The sequence below is a fragment of the Urocitellus parryii genome, chromosome 11, assembly GCF_045843805.1.
Source record: "Urocitellus parryii isolate mUroPar1 chromosome 11, mUroPar1.hap1, whole genome shotgun sequence".
Lineage (NCBI taxonomy): Eukaryota > Metazoa > Chordata > Mammalia > Rodentia > Sciuridae > Urocitellus > Urocitellus parryii.
Genome location: NC_135541.1, coordinates 36,292,302 through 36,311,555, shown reverse-complemented (window position 1 = coordinate 36,311,555; position 19,254 = coordinate 36,292,302). Strand labels below are relative to the sequence as shown.

The 19,254-nt window shown below is 52.0% G+C and overlaps 1 protein-coding gene across 1 annotated transcript in view; it reads left to right on the top strand.

Annotated features, from left to right (window-relative positions):
• Slc1a7 (solute carrier family 1 member 7) overlaps positions 1-19,069 on the top strand; it is a 43,888-nt gene extending 24,819 nt beyond the window's left edge. The window contains exons 4-11 of the mRNA XM_026382264.2: positions 8,150-8,192; positions 10,667-10,889; positions 13,772-13,871; positions 14,529-14,762; positions 16,091-16,285; positions 16,860-16,994; positions 17,460-17,565; positions 18,056-19,069. Of these exons, the coding sequence (XP_026238049.1) occupies positions 8,150-8,192; positions 10,667-10,889; positions 13,772-13,871; positions 14,529-14,762; positions 16,091-16,285; positions 16,860-16,994; positions 17,460-17,565; positions 18,056-18,274 (1,255 nt within the window). The 3' untranslated portion in view covers positions 18,275-19,069. The remainder of the gene's footprint in view (positions 1-8,149; positions 8,193-10,666; positions 10,890-13,771; positions 13,872-14,528; positions 14,763-16,090; positions 16,286-16,859; positions 16,995-17,459; positions 17,566-18,055) is intronic.
• Positions 19,070-19,254: the final 185 nt, after the last annotated feature.

Below are 19,254 nucleotides of genomic sequence, written 5' to 3'. Positions count from 1 at the left end.
AACAAAGAAAAGGTTCCCTTTTCACAGATGAAGATATGCAGCTCCAAGAGGTGGTGTGACTTTTCCAGGGGTATCCAGCAGGTAGATTGTAGGACCAGGATTCCATCCAGGCCTGTCTAACTCCCAGGATGGTGCTCTTGGCCATCATTATGGTGCTGCATCAGCTCTGCTGACCATGTGCCATGGACCTGAGCCCTTGTCCCCAGGAAAGTACTGCAGACTCAGCCATAGAGCCACAAGGGACGCCTCCCTCACCCTGCCTTCTAGGAGAGAAAGATACAGAAATAGGTAGAGACTATATCAAGGATGGGTGCTGTGATGGGGCAGGAACAAAAAGAAGTCTAAAGAAGGGGATGGGGAGGTGGTGGAGGGCAGGGAGGTGGGTGGAGGGCAGTGGTGGATGTAGGTCCAGAGATGGGAGGGAATGGTGTGGGAGGGAGGGCCCGCAGCCATCCAGCCTGACTGCAGCATTTGTGTGAGGAGAGACATGGAAGGTGTTGCTGGGCAATTGGGTGGAGGCCCGTAAGGGTCCCAGGAAATAGGTTTTAAGCAGAGGAGTGGCATGATCCAATTCAGAAGGCTTTGGCTGTGAGAGTGGCTCTGGGTGGGAGGAGGGGTAGGGTGGGAGGAGAAGGTAGATCCAAGGACTGGCGGCCATAGTGGGGGCGGGGATGGGATGGGGACTGTGCAGCAGCTCAGGGGGTAACATCAGCAGGGGGAAGGAGAAATGGAAGTGAGGGTGTAGGAGGAGGGTGGCGCTGACATGCAGGTTTCTGGCCTGATAATCCAAGTGGACAGCAGTGTGGTCACCAAGACACAGGAGGTGCCAGTGCAGGGACAGACCTCCCAGGGTAGATGTCAGCTGGTGGTTGCCCAATGGATCTCAATCTTGTGGGAGAGAGTGAGCTTGAGATGGAGGTTTGGAAAGTACCAGGGTAGAGGCAGTAGGTGGCCCTGATGGTGAGTGTCTCTCCCAGGACCATGTGAGTGTGGGCGAGGGACTAGACGGTGCCTACAAAAGCACACACACCTGGGAATGGCCTGGTGGACTTGACCTGCTACCCCGTTAAACTTGCCCTGTGGAGTCCTCCTTGTCCCTCTCATTTTCCAGCCAATTTAGGATATCAGGAGTCTCGGCCTGTCAATATTAAAACTCCAGACTCATTCAATTTAAAACTAATCCTGTCCTAGCCTTGAGGATCTGATCAAGCTCAGGAAGCTGCAGTGGGAAGGGGATCGTCAGTGTTTCTCTTCTTCTGTCTGCTCCTCTGCTGCCAGCACTGGGGTTGGAGCAGCAAGGAGAGAGGGGAGGCGGGGGGCACTGCAAGATCCTCCCTTACCGGGATGAGTAAGCTGCAGTGGGGCTCCCTGGTTGAGATTCTTCAGGGATATTTTTGTGGGTTCATTTGATCTACATCTTTAAGTCTCTTCCATCTGTCTGCTTCAAGCACCCTCCTCAGGCCTGATCTCTGGTTAATCTCAGCTTTTCCCTCTGCGGTGGTCAACTCGCCCCTCTAGGTGATGCTCTTGGGCAGGGTCCCTTCTGTGACTGGCCCATGGGAAAGAATACATATTCTTGTTAGAAGTGCAGGTCTTTCCCAGGGCCTTTGGACATGAGTCAGGCACTAGCCCCTACATTCCTCAAACCCTGGGGAACATGAGCCAAGATCTATGAATAGTTCTTCTGGCTTCAGTTTAGGGAGAAGCATTCCTCTCATCTCCCATGGGGATACATGCCTAGCACTGCTTCTCTCCCCCTCTTTAAAAAAACTCTCACCCTCTGTGTCAGTCAGTTACTGCTGTGTAACTAACTACCTAAGATTTTTGTGTTTGAAATGACCAACAGGAGTCTACAGTCAGCTGGGAGGATCTGCTGATTTGGCTGAGCTCAGTCATGGCCTGCAGGAGGCCAATGGCCCCACTGTGGAATGGATGGCTTGGCTGACATGGCTCAGCAGGGCTGTGTGTGGTCTTTACTCTGGCAGGCCAGTCCAGCTTCATTCAGGGTGGCAACAGGATTCTAGGAGAGAGCTTGTCTGGGCATCCTTTTATGCTGAAGGTAGAGAAGAAAGAGAGGAAATAGAAGCTTGTGAGTATGTTTTCAAGCCTCTGCTTTTGGCAAGTCTATGAGCATCCTCTTGGCCAAAGAAAATCACACGGCCAAGCCCAGACTCAGAGTGGGAGAGGTAACTCTCCCTTCCTTCCCTTGACCCTGGCCACACTGGCCTCGGCTGTTCCTCCATGTCAAGTGTGCTCCTGTCTTGGTGACATTGGTGCCTCTCTGAATGGCCTTGATGGGGGAGCACATGGCCCCTTTGCTCAGTCTGTCGATGTCTCTGCTCAGTATCACCTTTAGAAGGTCCTCATGGTCCCTTCCCCACCCCATTCTCTCTCTCCCTCCCTTCTCTTTGCTTTTTGTCACAGCCTTCATGACTACAGTCATTATCACATCCATGAACTTCTTTATTTCTTCTTCTGTGGCCCCCACTGGAATAAACAGTTATATGCCCCTTGTAGCCAGATCTCTACAAATCTGTTCCCTGCTCTTTCATGGAGCCTGGAACAGCACAGAGCAGGTACTAGGTGTCTGCTGAATGCATACATGGGACACAGAGTCTTCAGTGGAGTTGGGGTCTGAAGCCATGGGAGGAGCTGGAATCACCCAGGAGAAACACCCTGTGTGCCTGCCACAGAGGCTCAGGACCAGCCTTGGTGCACAGCCATGCTGGAGGCTGTGGGAGCAAATGGAACACAAGTGGGGACAGGAGGAGATCGAGTGTCCTGGCAGCCAAGGCATAAAGAATTTGGAGAAGCCTCATTTCTAAGATCATTATTTCTAGGATCTGGTGCCTATGACTCATCATTTCTTGGATTCTATGATTCCAAACAGCTTTTCCACGTGGTAGAAGAAGTGGTGGGTGCTGGAGCAGACCTCTCCCCTCCCCCTGCATAGCCTACCCTGATCAGGGGCTGCAGAGCTTTGGATCAGACACACGTGTCAAAGTCAAATGTTCCAGAGCTGCTTCTCACATGGTGAAAACTGATCCTTCTGCTTTGAGGCTTTTGCAAAACTGGGTGGTTGGGCATCACCGTCACTATTTCTTGGTCAGAGAGTGGGGCTGCGGGGAGGGGGTCACATGCTTTCTGGGGTGGAGTACCAGAACCTGAGAGACCTGCGGTCTCATCTCAGCATTGCCAGCAATAAGCCACTGTGTGACCCTGACCAGGCCAGGCCCTCTCTCCACAGTTCAGTTCCCAGTGATTCTCACGATGCCTCCGGTTCTGTGGTTCTACGAACCAAGGCCCACGAGCCAGCGAACAAGCTGCAGAGGATGAGCTGAAGCTTCTGGAAGCAGATTCTAGAGCAACAGGACAGCCCAACCTCCTGGACCTTGCATGTCCCCAGGGTGCAGTTAGCTGTTCGGCCTTAGAAAGGGAAGCTGGGGCTGGAGGGCAGCTCTGTGGTAGAGGGCCTGCCTAGCATTCTTGACACCCTGGGTTTGATCCCCAGCACAGCAAAATAAATTAAAAAGGGAGGGAGGAGAAGCTGGTGAGGTTGGGAAGAATGAGCTGGAGAAGGAAGGAGTGGACAGAATTTGGTGTAGGGATGCCCAGGGAGCAGGTGTGGTCACTTACACCAAAAGCAGCCCACCTTTACTAAGAACCGGCTCTGAGAAAAGGCATTGTAATAGGAACTGGGTGCAGGGCAGTCAATACAAGGCTCTGCAATAGGACTGTCCCCCATCTATAGATAAGAAGGGTATGAGGGATGCCACTGTCATCCTCTGAGAGGATGTGAGGACAATGGGGACACTGGCACTGAAGGTACTTGGGGTCTCCTTCCCTTTGCTCTGGTCCAGAGCAGGTGCCTGCAAATGTTTTTGACTGAACAAGAAAAGGTATAACTGGGACAGGGAACTGGGATGTGGGGGCAGATATGACAAATGAAAAGCCAGAAAGATGCAGGGGCTGACTACACAGGGGAAAAGAAGCCACACAGCTCACCTCCAGGGGTGCAAAGATTTGTGTCCATGTGTCAAGATGATTCCAGAGGAATGCAACAGGCTGTGTCCCTGGATGACCTGCCAAGTCATGAATTCATTTCCCAAGGCTCCAAGTGGGGGCTCCAGAAAACTGGCGTCTGATCCCTGTGCAGCCTCACAGAAAAAACCCACACGGAACACTAATCAGAGTTGGCCCCTTATTCTTTCTTTTTCTTATTTTTTTTCTTTTTCTCCCACCCCCCCCCCCAATCTTATTAAAACACCACAGAGGTTGAGTAATGACTTGGCTCTATAGCTCCTAGTTACCATCTCAGGAACTGGACAAAACTCTCAGAAGCTGTGTTTGAAAAGAAATAATCTCCACCTTTGGGGCCTGGATTGGAGACAAGTGACTAGGGGCTAGTTTGAAACTGTCACAGTGAGAACTCAAATAATAAATGAGGGGGAAGTCTGGAGATGGACCTTGGCCCTGCCCACAGAAATTTGCACAGGGAGTGTGTGGGTATTTGTAGGCATGGCAATTGTCTCCAGGCACATTGTAGCTGCCACCAGAAGCACAGGCCTCACCAGACATGCAGGAACGACTCCCATGGATATTCAAAGCCAAAAGAAAATGTTCTGCATTTCCCCAAATAATAATCCAAAGCAAAATTCTTGATTAAATCTGCAGTTCCCTGATGTTAGTATGAGCAAACATGTCAGTCAGGAACTGCTCCTGGCTGCTAGTTAAGAGAAACCTGCAACAGCAGAGGTTAGGCGATTGATTCCTAGGGGGGGATAAAGCCCTGCATTTTCTCCTAAACGAGTAGTCCAGAGGCGGGCAACTCTCATGCATCAGGATCTCATGCTTGGTCATCTGTGTGCACTGCCATGCTTAGCATTTGGCTTTCATCATCAGCGTGATGATGACATTGTGCTGACGTTAAAGGAAGGTTCAAAGGAATGTACATACCAGGTACAAATTCTATTTGGTTTTTCCTGATCTTTCACATGTTCTTTAGTTTCTGCTCAAGCTAAAGCAGACTTCCCTTCAAATTTCATTAGAAAACAACCTCTGATTAAGTCACTTGAATCTCCTGGAGCTAAACCTGGGAGAGATTTTCAAACTATTGATGCCCAGATGCCCAGGACAGGTGGACCATGTACCCCAGCAGGTTGTACATGCATGTTCCTGGCACAAATGCAGGCACTGTGCTTCTGGTCTGCTTGATGTCAGAAAGATTTTTGCGGGCTGCTCCCATACTGGTGGCAGAGATCTGCTTATCTCTCATGGGGAAAAAAAAAATTCTTCAAACCTCTGAGATCCCAGTTCCTGACTTTTGCTTCTTCTCTCCCTTGTGACAAAGCTGAAACTCCTGGGGAATGGGTAAATGATGGTTGGGTCACAACATACCCATGACTAGCCTTCTGCTTTGCTAGCTCCTTCTGACCCTCTTCCTCTGGCCAATATGTACACTGAACCAGAGTCTTGGCAGCAGTGAAAACATGACAGTGTCTGCCTCCAGCGGTGGCTGCTTGGGAGTAGGGTTTAGAAAGCGTGCACACTCACGTCCACGTGTCTAACTCCAGGCATGTGTGAACTGAGTCTTGAGAGGGAAGAGATTTGCCAAGAACAAAAGTGAGTGGGAGGGTGATCTAGGAGGAGAGCAGCGTGAGTGTGTTGCACATGGACTGTTCCAGCAAGTACAAGCTGGAACAAGAGTCTTTTTAGCATCTCTGATTTCAAATCGATTCCTAGAAGGGGAATTCCTATAAAGACAAGGATATAAACTCTTTTAAGACTCTGGACATGAATTGCTAAACTGCTTTGGGAAAGAAAAGGTCACTCCCAGATCCACCTGAGGGTGCCCATCTCCCCAGCATGTGGACTTCATTTTTAAAAACACATGGTCATTTTCATAGATGGAAATGTCTTTCATGCATTGATAAAGCCAAACATTTTTTAAAAGTGTTTTTGCCCATGTGCATCTCTTTTGGAAAGTAAATTGCCTGGGCCTATCTTCCAATCATTTGCCTGTGGAGGCATTACTGTTTTGGGGGTCCTTTTGTTTGTTTGTCTATGCAGCAAATAGTTGCTGAGTCCCTGATGTGTGCCAGGCCCTCTTCCAGATCCTGGGGACACCACCGGAATCAAAACAGAGGTCTCTGCCCTCCAGGGAGCTGGTACTCTGGTGAGAGGAGACTGACTGGGAGCACGGGAATAAGGGCAAGATTTGTGAACCTTTTAAATAACGCTTGGTCATCTAGTCTCCTTAGTTGGTCATTTGCCTTATAATCTCATTTGTATTGTAATCCTTCTTATAGACCTGCTTTTTTTTTTTAGCTTTTCATTTTGTCAAAAAAAAAAAAAAAAAGATTGCAAAGAAAAGATCCCCTACCCCACCCTGGATGTTAGTAGGTGTCTTATATAAAAATGGTCCTTTAAAAAAAAAAAGAAAGAAAGAAAGGTCCTTTAATCAAAACTAAGGAATTAAGTGAGTGCAACACCATTAACTAAGTTACAGATCTCATTTGGATTTCATCAGCTTCCATTAATGTCATTTGTTTTTTCTGTTTCAGGATGTAATCCAGGATACCAGAGTGCACTTAGGAATTTCTTATTTTTAGTGTAGTTACTTTTTTCCTCTCAATTGATTCATTTGTTTTTAGAGAGTCCTTTCATAATCTGAGAGATGATAAAATATTAACTTTTGTTTCTTCTAACTATTTATTCATTAGTACTGGGGATTGAACACAGCAGTGTTGAGCTACATCCCTAGTCCTTTTTAATTTTTTATTTAAGATAAAGTCTTGGTTTCTTTCTTTCTTTCTTTTTTCCAATTATGTATGTTTTGAAACCATCTGTAGTTTATTTTGGTAAAAGGTGTTAAACAAGGATCTAACGTTTATTTTCCCAAATAGTTGGCCAGCTATGCAGCAATCCATGATGAGCCCTCCCATTCCTCACTGATTTGTAATGTGAAATGTGAAAGGTCCTGGGTTCTATTTCTGGGCTGAGGTTCTGCCATCTTTTTCCTTCCACTGATGGCCGTCTGTGTCACACTGTTTTGTATGTGGTGCTGAGAATTGAACCCGGGCCGCACGCATGCCAGGCGAGCGCGCTACCGCTTGAGCCACATCCCCAGCCCCGTGTGTCACACTGTTTTGACAGTTACTTCTTTAAAGCTGGCAGGACAAGACTGGCTTCATTTTAAGCTTTATAATAAAACATTAATGAAAACTCAATCAACTCTGTATCTATGAGTTCCATATCCACAGACTCAACCAACTGAAGGTCAAAACTATTTGGAGGAAAACTGCACTTGTGTCATTTCTCCCCCTTGTCATCATTCCCCAGACAATACAACAACTATTTACACCACATTTAAATCATATTAACTATTATAAGTAACCTAGAGATGCTTTATACAGGAGGATTGTGTAGGTTATAATACTACATCATTTTATTTTATTTTTATTTTTTTTTTAAAGAGAGAGTGAGAGACAGGGAGAGAGAGAGAGAGAGAGAGAATTTTTAATATTTATTTTTTAATTCTCGGCGGACACAACATCTTTGTTGGTATGTGGTGCTGAGGATCGAACCCGGGCCGCACGCATGCCAGGCGAGCGCGCTACCACTTGAGCCACATCTACATCATTTTATACAAGGGACTTGAACAACCTAGGATTTTGACACATGTGGGGCGGTCCTGGGACCAATCCCTATCCCACGGGATGATGTGATTATCCCACGGTTGAGCCAGGTCCTGTGTCGGGCCCCACAGATAGGATGTGAACAACCGAGACTTGCCTTCAAAGAGAGGCAGACAGAGGTAGTGAGTCAGACAGGCCTGGGCAGAGGAAGTGGCGCTTGACTGTGATTGATGGGAGCAGGAGTTGGTCAGGCAGAGAAGCAGGAGGCCATTCCAGGCAGAGGGAACGGCGTGAGCAAGGCCTGGGGCTGGAAAAGTGCAAAGGCCTGGTCAGGTTGCTGTGGGTGATGGCGGCAGGGCCAGCCGTGTGGGGAGAGGAGACTGCAGGGAGAGGGGCTGGCTCCTGGAGGACCTGGGCTGCCAAGGGAGGTTTGAGGTGACCCCAAGGTCCTGACCCCAAGGGCTCTCCAGACCTGGGCTCTGCAATTCTTCATTCGCTGACTCTCTTCCCAGGAACATGTTCCCAGCCAACCTGGTGGAAGCCACATTCAAACAGGTGAGCAAGTGGGTCCTTGGGTGATGGAGGGGGAGGCCCTACGAGCCTCCCAGGCTCCTGAGGAGGCAGGATGCCAGAGGAGAGGTGGGGGGGACCTAGGTCCTCGGAGCCTCCATGTCCGTACCCCACGAAGAACAATTACTGGGTGGAGGGGAGCCTGGCTGAGTGCCTGTGAGGCCCTCGGTGCACACAGAGGCTCACACACCTCCTCACTGTCCTCACAGGAACCCACACTGAGGTCAGATCAGCTCCATTTTCTGGCTGAGGAGACTGAAGCTCAGAAGGATTTGATGATTTTGCCCAAAATTAGGCCACCAGTAGGTGAAAAGCTGCTGGACAGACTCAGGCTCAGCTGGCTGCTAAGTCTTTTGTTTTTTAAATATATATATTTTATTTATACATGGACACAACATCTTTATTTTGTTTATTTATTTTTATGTGGTGCTGAGGATGGAACCCAGGGCCTCACATGTTCGAGGCAAGTGCTCCACCACTGAGCCACACGCCAGCCCTACTAAGTCTCTCCCCCCCCCTCCTCCCCCTCCTCCTCCTCCTCCTCCTCCTCCTCCTCCTCCTCCTCCTCCTCCTCCTCCTCCTCCTCCTCCTCCTCCTCCTCTTCTTCTTCTTCTTCTTCTTCTTCTTCTTCTTCTTCTTCTTCTTCTTCTTCTTTTTAATATTTATTTTTAATTATAGGTTGACACAATGTCTTCATTTTATTTATGTGGTACTGAGGATCAAACCCAGTGCCTCACACATGCTAAGCGAGTGCTCTCCCTCTGAGCCACAACCCCAGCCCACTTCTTCCTTTTATTTTTCTTAAATAATCCTTTTACTCCCTAATAAGAATAGTTATAATGTTCACTGTAGAAAATTAGGAAAATATTAAAGTAAAAAAAAAATCCTAGATGGTTGACTCATCTAGAAAGTGTGTCCTGGCAGTACCAGCAGGAGAGGTAGCAGACAGTATGTTTCTAGTCCATGTATGTCTATATCTATATCTATCTATATTTTTTAATTAAATAAGGATTGTAGTACATGCATGGTTTATGTCCCGTTCCCCAACCTCCTTTCATCATACATGAGTATTTTCCCTGGCTACTAACTGATCCTTAAAAGCACAACACTGTGTGGTAATATAGGAGCCCATGGGAAGGCTGGACTGTCATTTACTGACCCATGCCCCTTTCAGTGTTCCTTTAGGTTGCTTTCAAAGTTTTGCCTCTTTTAGAAATTGTGGTAAAGTTCTTTGCACCTCCATCTTTGTCTGCACTTTTAACAGCTCTCCTCTCCTTCCTCATGTCAGCTGGTTGGTTGACTCAACCCAGCAGGTGTGTCCTGAGCCCCTTCCTGGAGCTGGGCCCTGTGTTGGGCTGGGGACACAAAGGAGATGGCTGAGGATTGGGAAGGGAGCTCCAAATGAGGAGTTTGCATAAGTCACTAACATCTTGGGTCTTTGCCTTCAGAATTAGCCAGGTTATGCAGGGTCTCACTGCCAACTATGGTAGGAAATTATTAAAGGTAACAGAGAAAGAGAATATCACTCTACCTTATGCCTTCTTGGAGTAATCTTTTTCTTTTAACAAACCCCTACTCATCCTTCAAGACTAAAACCAAAAAGTCCCTTCTCTGTAAGGCAGTCAGACTCCTCCAGGCAGAGCTAGTCATACTAGTCACTCCCTCTCCCAAACTCTCAGGGCAGAACTCATATTTGGTTCATTTTTGTATCTCAGCACCCAGCACAGAGTGTTCAGCCTTGGGTACTGTTTTCACTGCTGCTGAGGGTAGCAGTAAAGTGTACATTGGCCTTGCCATGTGCCCAGAACTGCTGTTGACACTATATATGTGTGTACAGTTTTATTTAACCAGCAAGATAGATGCTGTTAAAAAGATGAGGTAAAAGGAAGCTCAGAGACCTAGGTCCCATATATTTCCTGCCTGGTTCTTTTTACCCCATAGAAGGATTATCTTATTGATACTGTGATGTTCAAGAGGCTGAGGGCTTCCCTGTTTGGGTTCCCAGCCCCTGAGGCCTGAGGGGGAGAGATCCAGGAATGCTCTAGGGACAGAGGAGGACCAGAGGCAGGTTCAAAGCAAGTGGAGCTGTCTCGGAGGGAAGCCCCCACTCCCACCAGGTGGGAAGCAGGCTGGCTGGTGGGTAGGTGGATGGCTACTGTGGGGAGACGTATCTCAGTAGATGGACAGAGGGTTAGACGGGGAACCAGTTGGGGTTGTGATGCATATCGGAAGAGGCCGGAAAGCTGGAGGCAGGCACTCCGGGTAGTGAATGAATGAAGGAATCTCAGTTTCTTTTGGATAAAGTATTAATAATAACCCCTGCCCTGCCTACCTCACAAGGCTACTGTCAATTGGATAGGATATAAGGAGATGCAAATGTGCTTTTGAGACATTCTTCTTGTGGTTGATATCATAATACTGGGCCCTGACTCCTTCTTGGCTGGAATGTCACCCACCAGTACCGCACCAAGAGCACTCCAGTTATCAAGTCCCCCAGGGTGACCGCAGAGGAAGCCTCTCCTCGGAGGATCCTCATCTATGGAGTCCAGGAAGAGAATGGCTCTCGTGTGCAGAACTTCGCCCTGGACCTGACCCCGGCACCTGAGGTGGTTTACAAGTCAGAGCCAGGCACCAGCGATGGCATGAACGTGCTGGGCATCGTCATCTTCTCTGCCACCATGGGTATGTGCTACCTGCCCACCCGCACAGTGCCCAGCAGCCGTCCCCTCCCGGCATCCTGCCATCCAGCTCTCTAAGTAACCTGGAGCCCTCTAGCCCTCCAGGCCCTTCCTCCTTTTCCTAGGCAAAGAGTGGCTCGAGCCCCCATTCCCTCACTGAGGGTGTCCACCTCCCCACCCCCACAGCGAGCCAGGGGGTCCTCGCTCAGAATCCCCATCCCTGAGGGCTGGTTTTCTTCCAGGGACACTGGCTCTCCCTCTTCTTTTGTGTCCCCAGTCCCGACCAGCAGCTTGTCCCTGGACTTTCACTAAGGCCTGGAAAGGATGGGGAGGGGTGCCACTGTTTACTTAAGGTCTATCACCCCACCCCACCCCCGGGGCTTCTCACTGGCCACTTCTCTCTTCAGAGCCATTTCTTGTCTGTGCCATTTCTTAGGCCACACAGAGTCCTCCCTGACCACGCCCTTCCCCAGCTACTCTTCTCTGGGTCCCCAAGGCCCCTAATCACCATGAAGCCATAAAGTTCAAGGCTCAGGACCCCTCATTTGTATAGGAGCCTTCCGAGGCCTAGACCTTTTTATTTTTAAAATTTCTTGTTCTTAAAGAGAGCCCCCAAGGTGTATAACTCCAGTCTCCACAAAACCTCTGGCTGTGCCTCTGTGGGCGGTGCCCCCACAACACCATTTTCCTTCTTAGGACAACTCCCAGTCCTTCAGCACTGACCTGCACTGGGGGGCCTGGGCAGCCGTCTCCTGCTCCCCATGTCCCCACCAGAGTTTCTTCTCAAGTAACCAGCCTCCTTATCCTCCTGGCTGCAGGACATCTGGGCTCACTTTCTCCCCCACTTCTGCCTTAGACCCACATTCAAATCCTGTCAGGTCTGCCTCTGGATTCTCCCTCTACTCATGCATTTCCCTTTCCCACCACCACCACCCTGGTTCAAGGCCACCTGGTTCCCGCAAATGCTGCCTAAAGAGTCCCCCACACCCTCCTCTCTTGTCCCCTCTTGGTGTGTCCTCCTCAGAGGGTCACAAAGCTGGACATGCTCTGCACTTAGAAAGAAACCAAGCCAGCTGCAGAGCTCCCTAGGACCTGGTCCTTGGGCACAGTCAACCTGTTGGAGAGATGAGTGACAGATGGCCAAATGAATGGACGATGACAGACAAGGCTCTGATCATCTGGGCCATAACGTCTGGCATGTGAAGGGGCCAGGACAGGCTGGTGAGCGTGGGGCAGGCTGCTGCTGGAAGGACCCTTCAGCATCCCTGGCACTCAGTCCTCAGTCCTGGACATTCTTCCCTTCCCCACCTGGAGTCTCTCTTAGGGATGGGGACATGGAAGAAGGAATCTATTAGCAAAGCCAAAAAAAAAAAAAAAAAAACCCTTGGGACTCCAGTCACCTGGTGATTACTGAACAGGTGTAACTGTCCACATATCATTGTGTGTGTGTATCAAGTCAGTGTGAACCGGCGTTAGTGTGTGCCCACCTCTGTCCGTGCCCACATCTGCTGGTGCCCGTGTTTGTCAGTGCTAATATTGTGCTCTGAACGGGTTTTCTTTGACTCCTCAATTGAGCCTTCTTTCTCTGACCCTCCCTAGTGCTGGGATATAGCTAGTGCTGAGGTCTCCTTGGCCTTGCCTGCAGGGGCGCCCCATCACCACACCCCCAGATCCCTGCACACTAGCTCTCATCCAGCCAGAGTCCTTGGATGCCCCAGAGAAATCCAGGTGGAGGCTGGGAGGGGCAAGAGTAGCCTGGGGAGGGATGGAGCTGGCAGAAGGAACCTGGGTCCACATCAGCCACACTGTGACAGGCCACCTGGGCAGGGCTAGGCCCAGGGTCACCTCCAACTCTAGCCTCTCCTGCCCAACCAGGCAGGGCCCCTTTTTCACCCCATCACCACAGGGCAGCTGCTCTGTGGACTGTAGGGAGAGTCCCACAGGCCAGGATGGTAATGCCACTCTGTCCCCCACTGGCTGAGCCAGTCACTGATTTCTGAGAATGTGACATGAGCTTCCCCAGGGCAGCCTGGGAGTGTGCTCTGTGCCCCATCTTGGTCTTTCCAGGAAAGCAACCATCAGCCACTTTTTCAAGACGGGCATGGTGATGCCCAGTGTCATGGACCTGACCCCATGGTACAGTCTGCACCTGTGTGATTTCCAAGTGTGTTTCGAGCACTGAAGGGAAACCCAGAATACCCCAGGGGCACTGGGGCTTCAGGGATGGCTTCAGCATCAGTCATTCAGTAGTTTTTGTCAGGTGTCTCCTGTGTGCCAGCTGAGAAGCCAGTTCTCACCCCCATGGAGCTAACCGACCAGAAGGGACAAGGAGAAAAAGCAGACAAATGGGGAACAAAGTTATCAGTTGTAATAAGCAACAGAAAGAACACAGCTAGAGATGAGAGGGGAAGGGAAGAACAAAGGCCCTGAGGCAGAGCAGACCTCCATGTATTCTAGAAGCCTGAGGAAGGCCAGCAAGCCTGGGGGATAGTGAGGAAGAGAAGATCAGGGTGGGCAGAAGAGGGTGGCACAACAGGGTCAGATATGGAGTGGAAGTTGTGGGAACTTGGTTATGGTCTAAGTGCAGGGACAGGGATGTCAAGGGTGTTTGGCAGGAGCATTTTTATCTTGAGAGGATGCCATCTGCCATGTGGAGACAGGTTAGAGAGGGGTGAGTCGGTGGGGGGGGGCGCCCTGTCGGGTCCAGTGGTGGAGGCCAAAGGGAGAAGGGAGTTGGGGGCAGTGCTGGCTGGTCAAAGCTGCTGGAGAGGCAGCCAGGGCTGGGACGTGTGTGTGTGTGTGTGTGTGTGTGTGTGTACATGCGTGCGCCACTGACATGCCTGTGCCCTGGCTGGCACACTTGTGATATGCTGTGTGTCCCCACAGGCATCATGCTGGGCCGCATGGGTGACAGCGGGGCCCCACTGGTCAGCTTTTGCCAGTGCCTCAATGAGTCTGTCATGAAGATTGTGGCTTTGGCTGTGTGGTAAGTTTCCTCCAGGGAGGGTCCTCTTCAACCTGCCCCCTAACCCCTCTCCAGTCCTGGGCAGATGGAGGGTCACCACAGTCCATCCCATCCTGTGGTCTCTTAGGAGCACAGCAGTGGCTACACGGGAGGCTCAGCCTCCAGAGCTAATCATGTAGGCCTGGACTCCCAGCTCTGACCAGGCCTGGTTCCAGCCCTGGGCGTGCTACTTCTGGCATGGCATGGAGGAGCGCTAGCCTGGCTCTGCTGCTCACCTCAGTTTCCCTCACCCTGGAGCCTCCTTAGCCCCGCTTTTGAAGAGAGTTCACACTGGAAGTGAGAACCAGCTGCCAATCGTTGGTTCAGAATTCAGATATTAGGAATCCTATAGTGAGAGGGGAAATGCAGAGGCCTGCCCACCGTCCCCCAAGGAGCTGTACCATTGCTGGGGCTGAAATGGGGGCCTCCTGAGGGCAGGGATACTTCTCAGAGGCAAGAGCTTGCCCAGGGTGGGGTGGTTGAGGGAAAGGACACTGGGGATGCCGGGCGCCTGATCCTAGGCTGGGTTTCATTCAGTCACCTGTGAGTCCTGGCAGGCTCACAGATCAGGTCACACAGTGACATGGTGCCTGGCCGGGATGGGCCTGCCTGCCTGAGCCCAGGGCTGCCCACCCCCAGGTACTTCCCCTTTGGCATTGTGTTCCTCATCGCTGGCAAGATCCTGGAGATGGATGACCCCAAGGCTGTGAGGAAGAAGCTGGGTTTCTACGCCATCACTGTGGTGTGCGGGCTCGTGGTCCACGGCCTCTTCATCCTGCCCCTGCTCTACTTCCTCATCACCAGGAAGAACCCCATCGTCTTCATCCGCGGTGTCCTCCAGGCCCTGCTCATTGCACTGGCCACCTCTTCCAGGTAGCCACACGGAATGAGCAGGGCAAGTGGGGGGATGGAATACAGCTCTGTCCAGCCATCATTTGTCCACAGCCACAGAATCATAGAAAGTGCTAATATGGCCCACTTCACAACCTAGGGATGGCAATGGTGCTGCGGTATCAAGACCCAGGATAGAGATTTCAAGGTTGAGGCTCCACCGAATCACTCATGTGGCCTTCCCCTGCCCACGGTCTCTAACACTCTCTCGATGCAAATGGGGGTTGCTTCCACATCTCAGGGGAAAAAGAGCTGTAGAGTCTGAAGAAAATCATCAGTGGCTTACCAGTCCCCGGGTACTTCTGCCGGAGTCACGCCCCACACTGTCCTAGGGGCTCTGCCTGTCCACTGTTGCTGGGATGTCCTGGCTGGATGTCCTGCTTCAACCTTGGCAGTGAGGCTAGGCAGGGGGATTCAAATCACGGTCCTTTCTCACACTGGCTGGTGATGGGTTGCCCCTTGACTTCCCTGGTCCTCAGCATCCTCATACTCAAGACTGGGATCATTTGAGCCTCTCCCTTCCAGGGCTGGTGTGGAGAGTGAGATAATCCACCCAGGGGCTGGCGAGTGAGGGGGACCCCAGGGAGAGAGAGTGCTGTGCAACCCAGGCTGTTGGGCAAGGAGTTGGAAGGTGACAGCCACTGCTGAGCCACTTACCCTGTAGAAAAGGGCATGCTCCCCACAGCACGTGTCCATGCCCTCCATGGAGGAGGCACGGGACCAAGCCCATCTTCCTGTCCCAAAGGCCTCACTCTTCTCTGGAGCCCTTGCTGTCTTCTCTTCCTTAGGCTTCAGCTCCTCAGTCTGCAAGAAGCCCACAGGCCTCTTTCCCTGGCAGACACACAACCCCAACCCTGGACGAAGCACCTCCTACAGACTCAGTGCCAAGCACTCTTCTGGGCCCCAAGTGACTTGATCCTCCCAATAGTTCTGAGCTCTGAGTATTGGGTGGGAGAAGGAAACCAAGACACCCAGTTTGAGGCACTCTCCAGGGCCCTGGCAGGAGGCTGACTCCAGGCCCAAAGTCTGGCGCAGAGCCTGTATGGTTCTCCACTTCAGAGTCTCTAGGTCCAGCAGTGTGGCATTGCACCAGCCCTCCTCCCCGCAGCCCCAGGAGGAAGCAAGTAAGAGGACGGTGGGTGCCTTGGTGCAGTGGGTGCCCTGTTGTGGTGGCTCTTCCTCTTGTCCCAAGGAGGCCCCACAAGGGTGCCTGCACACTCCTGTCAGGACACCTGTTCTCCCCTCTCATGAGCTGCCTGTCTTTGCCCCTGGAGAAGGGCATGGGCAGACTCTGGCCCCTCTGCCCGTAGCTCAGCCACACTGCCCATCACCTTCAAGTGCCTGCTGGAGAACAACCACATCGACCGGCGCATTGCCCGCTTTGTGCTGCCTGTAGGCGCCACCATCAACATGGATGGCACTGCGCTCTATGAGGCCGTGGCTGCCATCTTCATTGCCCAGGTCAACAACTACGAGCTGGACTTTGGCCAGATCATCACCATCAGGTGCGTCCTGACACCCACACCCTGGAGGGGTCTCTGAGGTCAGCAAGAGTGAAGGACTCACACCAAGCCACACAGCAAGTCGGCACTGGCTCTGGGAGTGAGCTGGTCTCTGGGACTCAGGGTGCCCGAGTATGGCAAGGAAGAGGGCCTGGGCCTAGACAGGAGGGAGGGGCAGACCCTGCAGGTGGGCCAGGGACAGGACTGAGCACTGGCGTAGCTGGAGCCAAGGGCAGGCACTGGGTGGGGCAGGCCTCACCCTGGAGACCAGATGCCACAGCAAAGCTGGGCAGAGCTATGCTGGTGGAGGATCAGAACCCGTGGGTAGTTATGGAACCTACAGAATCTGTGCAGGGCCACACCCTGGTTTCCACACTTGCCTCAGATTGGACCCTGGGTCATAGGACCATGAGCAGGGACATGAGAACAACCTAATGTGGCATTCCTAGCAACCTTGGCCCCACATGGCTGTCTCAGAGGCCCAGCCTTCTGGCCTCCTTCTTGGAGCTAGGCCCAGACATGAGCCCCCCATCCCCACCTACTGCTCCTCCTCTTCCTCTCACTGCTCCCCCTGCAGTATCACAGCCACTGCAGCCAGCATCGGGGCAGCTGGCATCCCCCAGGCTGGGCTTGTCACCATGGTCATCGTGCTTACCTCTGTGGGACTGCCCACCGACGACATCAACCTCATCATCGCTGTGGACTGGGCTCTGTGAGTTCACCCAACCCCAGTCCCACCCCTTGGCAATGGCAGCAGGCAGCAGGACAGGGAGCCAAGTCCCTTCCCCAGGGCAGAGAGCCAGGGAGCTGCCGTGCTCAGCACAGTAGGAGTGCCTTACTCGCCTGCAGGCTGGCTGCATAATTTGGGAGGAGGGGGCAGAGTTCGAAAATGAAAACAGGAGGCCCCTTGTTCAAAAATTATCAAGAACTTCAAGAAAGTGACTGCAGAGCATTAAGCTAAGTTGGGCCCACCTAAGCACCGGGTCCTGTGCAGGCCACAGCCACGTGCCCAGGAGCCACCCTGCACCAACTCACTTCAACACCCACAAGGAGCGGGCTTGGGTGCTCTGCCCTGCCTCCCAGCACTGCCTGGGCCGCTGCTGCAGTGAATTAAACATGGCCCTTCTCCAGCTCCCCTCAAGATGCCCACCACTCACCGCCCACCTTGGTTTCCCAGGGACCGATTCCGCACCATGATTAACGTGCTGGGTGATGCATTGGCTGCAGGGATCATGGCCCACATCTGCCGGAAGGACTTTGCTCGGGATACAGGCACCACCGAGGTGAGAACAGAGACCACTAGCAGGGTGAAGCTGGGAGGGGCGGGCAGAGCAACAGGCCTTCCAGCTGGGCAGCCTTCAAGCAGTCTCCCCTTGACTCTGGGCCTTGGTCTCCTTGTCTGTTACAGAGGGTGACTAATTCCTCTAACATTTATTTATTGAGCACCTGCCAGGGCCAACACTGATCTAGACAGAAGAGAGACAGTGGGAATAGAATATAACAATCCCTGCCCTGGGAGACTCATACCCCAGGGCAGGATGGGGCTGTCTTGCTCAACGACCTCGACACCTGTGGCTTTGTGTGGGCTGCAGGGTCTTCAGGGCTCCCTAACGCATGTGTGCTATAGGCAGCTTGGGAACCGGTGTCCAGTGACCTGCTTGGTCCACTCATGTCTGTAGAAAAGTCCCCATCACGGTCCTCAGCCCTGTGTTTGCACTGTTCCACCCACCCTCAGTCCCTCCTGCTGATACCAGGCCTGTTTCCCTCCCCCAGAAACTGCTACCCTGCGAGACCAAGCCCATGAGCCTCCAGGAGATTGTGGCAACCCAGCAGAACGGCTGTGTGAAGAGTGTGGCTGAGCCCTCTGAGCTGACCTTGGGTCCTGCCTGCCCCCACCATGTCCCTGTACAGGTGGAGCAGGATGAGGAGCCAGCCATCACCAGTCTGGACCATTGCACCATTGAGATCAGTGAGCTTGAGACTAATGTCTGAGCATGCAGGGGCTGCAGGGACCAGGCAAGACCCCTGGGGCCAGGAGCCAGGGGCAGGATCTTAACTCACAGCTCACAGAGAACATGCTCACACATTCTTCCCCTTGCTGAGGGGCTGGAATTGGCTCTATGGGTGGAAAATGGGGTCTTCAAAAGGGAAGGTGTATACAGGAACCCCAGTCAGAGAGCAATGGCCTGCAAAGCCCAAGCCCTAGCTGTGACTACTTCTGCCCTGAAAGAGCACCAGGCAGGGGTTATTGTCCCCACTTTCTGGATGACAGGTTTGAGAGCTGAAAACACTTGCTCAAGATCTAAAACAAGCAATACTAGCGCCAAGATACTAAAGTCTTTCGGGGCTTGGCCACCACCTCTTGAAGGAGAGGGTGGCCGGCTTCCAATATATGAAGACAAAATAACAATGTCCTGGTTTCTGCCCCAGCTGTGTCCAGGCTCAGGCCAGCCCCCTATCCCACCCTAGAGCATGTGGCCTCAGTTAATCGGCTCTCCTCAAGGGCGGGCCCATCACAGGGCCAGACCCACCGCCTTCCACGGGCCACAGCCTGCCCTGTCTCTGCCTACATGTCGCAAAAAGCTCATCTGATGTGGAGACAGATGTCTTCAGCAGGGTTGGACGGCCTCGTGGACACATCCAGGCTAGACTCCCATGGGATGGGTGGGCCAGGCCAGGCCTCCGGAAGGGAAGTGCTTGGGCCGAGGTGCCAGTGGCTCCCTTGGGTCAGAACTCCACAAAGGCCTATGTGGGAAAGTGGAGTCAGAGTTCATACCCTTTCTGTGTTTGTAAATTCAGTGATAACTAAATAAAGATGTTTGGTTTTTCAAGTCCTACAGCTTAGAGAACACATTCTGAGCAGCACTTCTTTGTTGGGCTAACACAGGCTATCAGAATGCAGATAAGCCTGTCTTGGTGGCCAGAGTGAAAACAGGCTTGTCTGAGCTGCCACATGCAGAAAACGGTGCAAA